At 30.7% G+C, this 4,443-nt stretch overlaps 2 protein-coding genes across 2 annotated transcripts in view; one reads left to right on the plus strand and one right to left on the minus strand.

Annotated features, from left to right (window-relative positions):
• Window positions 1–4,443, plus strand: part of put (activin A receptor type 2 punt) — a 17,571-nt gene that overhangs the window by 3,340 nt on the left and 9,788 nt on the right. The window lies entirely within an intron of this gene.
• The window catches only part of LOC108628246 (uncharacterized), a 3,869-nt gene continuing 3,048 nt past the window's right edge, over window positions 3,623–4,443 (minus strand). The window contains exon 7 of the mRNA XM_018030017.2: window positions 3,623–4,279. Within this exon, the coding sequence (XP_017885506.1) occupies window positions 4,226–4,279 (54 nt within the window). The 3' untranslated portion in view covers window positions 3,623–4,225. The remainder of the gene's footprint in view (window positions 4,280–4,443) is intronic.

Genomic DNA, 4,443 nt, shown 5'->3' on the forward strand with positions numbered 1-4,443 from the left:
CATTAGCCATCCTTACCCTTTTGGGCTTAAGAATATACAGTCTCTTCTTCATGTCAAGCTGCTCAGAAATTATAATTTTGATTAATCTATAAACTTCGGCGGAAAATTTTATTTCACATTGTTTTTAAGATAGCAATTTGAGGGTTTAACTTTGGAGATGAGTTTCATCCCTTAAACTAGAGTTATTGCAGATAAAATGAAGCTCGTGTCTAATATTTTTAATTGTACTTGAAGCCTAAAGCCACATTAAAATCGGAGTCTGACCGTTCAAATCCTTTCCTTATAATATACACTGCCGAGTTTTTGGATGTAAGCCTTTTATGCTTCCACCGATTTTTATGAAACCTTGTACATGCATAGAACTTAATTAGATATATAAACAGAACGCTTCAAATTTTTATTGGAGACTGTAGTAAAAAACCTTAACAATCACCCCTTTTCTTTTTTCGAGATTCTAACGAATGGCAATTGTTTTCAATTTCTTGTTACATGACGTAGTAAACTTCTCCTCACATCCCAAAAAGAAAATGAAGAAAGTTATTCTATTTTGAAGTGTCCGGAAATTAATGGGAGTTACTGTATTCCGTTTTCATTTTTTTATTACCAATAAACTATTGGAACATGTCACAAGATCTGATTACAGTTTTACAAAGACAAGCATATGAACATATTCTACGATCACGAGTCATCAGAATCTCAATCATGCATAGGCGATTGTAGTTATTTATTCCGAAAAATTCGTACAGTCAATCGAACTCGCTGGAAAATACCGACACCGCATTTCACAGGACACACAGAATGCTTGTTTTGTGATTTTTATTTAAATGATTTGTTTTCCATTTGTTATCATATTTAACACGACCTGTTACATTTTATGTTAATGAACATATAGTAGTATACTTTTATATTTGTTGAAGGTATTTGTTACACTTCTTAGACTTAAATGAGAAATGAGAATTGATACGTAGCAGTAGGCAACTAATCCCACGAATTCCATTCGTTGAACATCTTTTGCATTGTATGTAAATGTTAATTATTAAGCTTGTATAATTTTTTACAAATTCGTTTGAGTATTTAAACAAAAATCGCAAAAAGCCTTTTATTATTTTTAAGAGGACAAAAAAAAAATGACAGATCAAAATCAATGAAAAAAAGGACGATGTGGCGACGAAATAATCAAAGACGTTTTCTACGTCTTCAATTAATTTTTTATTGTATTCAAACCTTAATGATCGATTTTAGAATCTTTGTTAAAGAATGAGTGTAGATTTGCGAAGTATTTTGATCGTTTTACTTTTAGCTGCATAATGTACTATATTTGTTAAACGGGATGCTATTTAAAGAGAAGAGAAGAAAGAAAAGAGCCCGAGGAATAATCATGTGTTTACGTCTGTTTGCATTTCAATAATCAGCATGTAAGACAACATTCGCTAACTTTAGAATGAAACAAGACACGCTCGTGTTAAAAATTCGTATCGCAATTGGTCTAATTAACCTCCTCGACGTGATACATCTTAAACTTTGTAGGGAAACGATAAAAAGGAAAAAATAGAGTCGCCGTGCTGTTATCTAAGCATTTCTTTGAATTCAAACGATGTGTTACATTTTACAACAGTATTGAAGTACAAAGCAATAAATATACTTATCTTTAGGCTACAGATAGGAGGGAACGAGTAGACGCGTTATTCTGAACGTTCCATCCGGAATAAAACGCTCTGTACAAAAAATGAAACATTGGAATTGAGGCTATTTTTTATTAGGTACAAGAGAGTCTTGAAAAAGTATTCATTTGTCACGTAAATTATTGTATACGTCATTATACATAGAGATATGCATCCCATTGCGCTAAGAGATATTTTCAGTTAACTGCGAAACTCATTTCTTGTTACTCATTATTAGACAGCGGATGTTTATGCAAAATGAAACACTTATTTCGAGTAATTCAGATAAACATTTATTTTGTCGTTTGATCATTGAAATATACATTCAGCTTTTGATATTTTGTACACGTAGCATTCATCAATCGTCCACATTCCACTTCCTTATAAATGCACAAAATCCGCTGTCTACTCATTACATTAGACTAGACTGCGGACTTGCATGCGTAATAAAGCATTTATATGAGTTTAAAAAGATACACCTTAAATAGAGATTTCTTTTATCATTTAAACATTGCAATATACATCGTTCAATAGTTTGCATATTTTCATACACGGCAAACATGTTTTGGATGTAATTTCCTTATAAATGCATAAAATCCGCAGTCTACTCATTATATCTTATGCGACAAAAATGTTCCGTTATATTGTATCATCTGGATTTGTACCTTCGTTAAATGATAAGTCGGATAGCTTTATCTAATCTCATTTATAATAGTCCTTTCACGAAATACCGATCCAATATTATTGGCCATACACAGACAAAGTATTAAGTATTAATTACGTTTGTACGGCGACTCTAGTCAAGTGGATATACCTCCGTAATAATGACCGCCCCGCGGGGTATGCAGTTCATGCTATACTTAATTTTAACTTAAAACCCTCAGTACCTATTACACAGCAACATTATTTAGATTTACACGATTTACCTCAGAAAATCTATTCTCACACGCGAGTGAGTAGATATAGCCCAGACATTATTACTTTATTTTATACAAGAGCATAGTATATGTACGAGAGGAAGCAAACCCGTAAAGAAAATTGATGTTTGTATTATTATCGTTAATTACAGTAATTATTACGCATTAAGAAAACTTTATTAATTTATTTTCTTCGTACGCCCTTACCATTTCTCTCTTTCTTTTTTTTTTTACCGATACTTCTATCATTAGTATACTATCGCAACGATTATGCTGTTTTTTAGGGTGCAGTTACTTTGTAAATAATTTTTATCTACGATTGTACATAGATTGTCTGCGGAAGAATATTAAAAAGTATATATTTTAATATATTATGTATAATGAACTACATCAAATTATATAATCCTATTGTTTAAAGTATTAAAACGATACACGAAATATTTAATGATATTGTTGACCCTTCTGAATGCAGTATCTTGTTGTAACCGACAATTGAAATAAAATTAAGACAGTGTATCGATGTTTGATGTGTTCTAACGCACGTATCGAAATTAGTGTCTTACTCATTGAAGAAAACGAGGCGTAGTGAAAAACACGAGGGGTATTAAATACGCAAATAAGTAACTTTATTATATCAAAGAATCAATAACAATTGCTTTGAAAAAAGTACGACTACTAATTTTATCTGGCAGTTATTGCCTATTCATTATTTCGATCCTATGCAAAATTAAGCTTACTTTTGTATGTATCGTTGTATAACAAATCCACTAACTTGCTTACGTTTGGCGTTTTAAAAATACCTCCTAACTTAATTAATATTTTTGTACTTTATTTAATACATTATATAACTTGAATATATAACTTGAATATATATATATATATATATATATATATATATAATATCTAATATCCTAGATTTATAATATAAACGAAAAATCATCATTCACTTGGAATAAAAAGATTTCTAAATTACGAGTCACAGCGTTTGGAAGAGATTAGATTATAAGAAATGGAATGCAGTGGATGTAAAAACAAAAAGGTCTGTACGCTTCTACGTATCATCGTTAATTCATTAACAGTTTTATTTATACAGTCTTGAAAAATTCAGTATAAAAAGCATTTTTGACGGTATACATGATTCTCTAAAATATTTCTCCAAATAACACTACATGCCGTAGCATATTTATACATATATATTCATCAATATATATATATATATATTTATATATATATTTATATATATATACGTATATATATATATCTTATTTTCAGGCGTTTAATCGTTTAGTTTCTCAACACTTTTCATCCTGAAATATTCATATACGTCGAGATTTGACTAGCAACCCCAATGTGCAAAAATTTCATATCTCAAACTAGAGTAAAATTAAGTACGTTAATTACTAGTTTATCACATTTGCAATAGGCTTATACGTGAAATCTTCATATTCCATCCGTACTTATAATTATAACCTCGACTAACAGTATTTGTTAGCTGGTAAAATATGAGTAATGTGTGGTGTGTAACATACAATAGAGTATGTAACTTGCATAGATCCCTAGGCACAAGGTGAAACGCTCCAAATGTTATTTATACAAGTCATTGTAGTTTCTTCATTACTTCTTCGTGGCAGTCCGTATTGCTAAGGTTTACAGTACCAAGGAATGTGGGAATATCTTCATTTTTACGTAATCATCGAGAACCTATAAGTAGACGATTGAAATGAAGATTTTCAGTAAATTATTTATAGGGTATTAATTACAGGGGATGTACGAAAACCTCAAAATATCGACATTGATAGACATTTCGGGATGGATTCTAAAAAGTTGCTCAAATCCCCGAAAATGTGCAGAATCCTGGCATAAGA

This window comes from Ceratina calcarata, unplaced genomic scaffold (assembly GCF_001652005.2).
Source record: "Ceratina calcarata isolate Rehan_Ccalc_2016 unplaced genomic scaffold, ASM165200v1 scaffold514.2, whole genome shotgun sequence".
Lineage (NCBI taxonomy): Eukaryota > Metazoa > Arthropoda > Insecta > Hymenoptera > Apidae > Ceratina > Ceratina calcarata.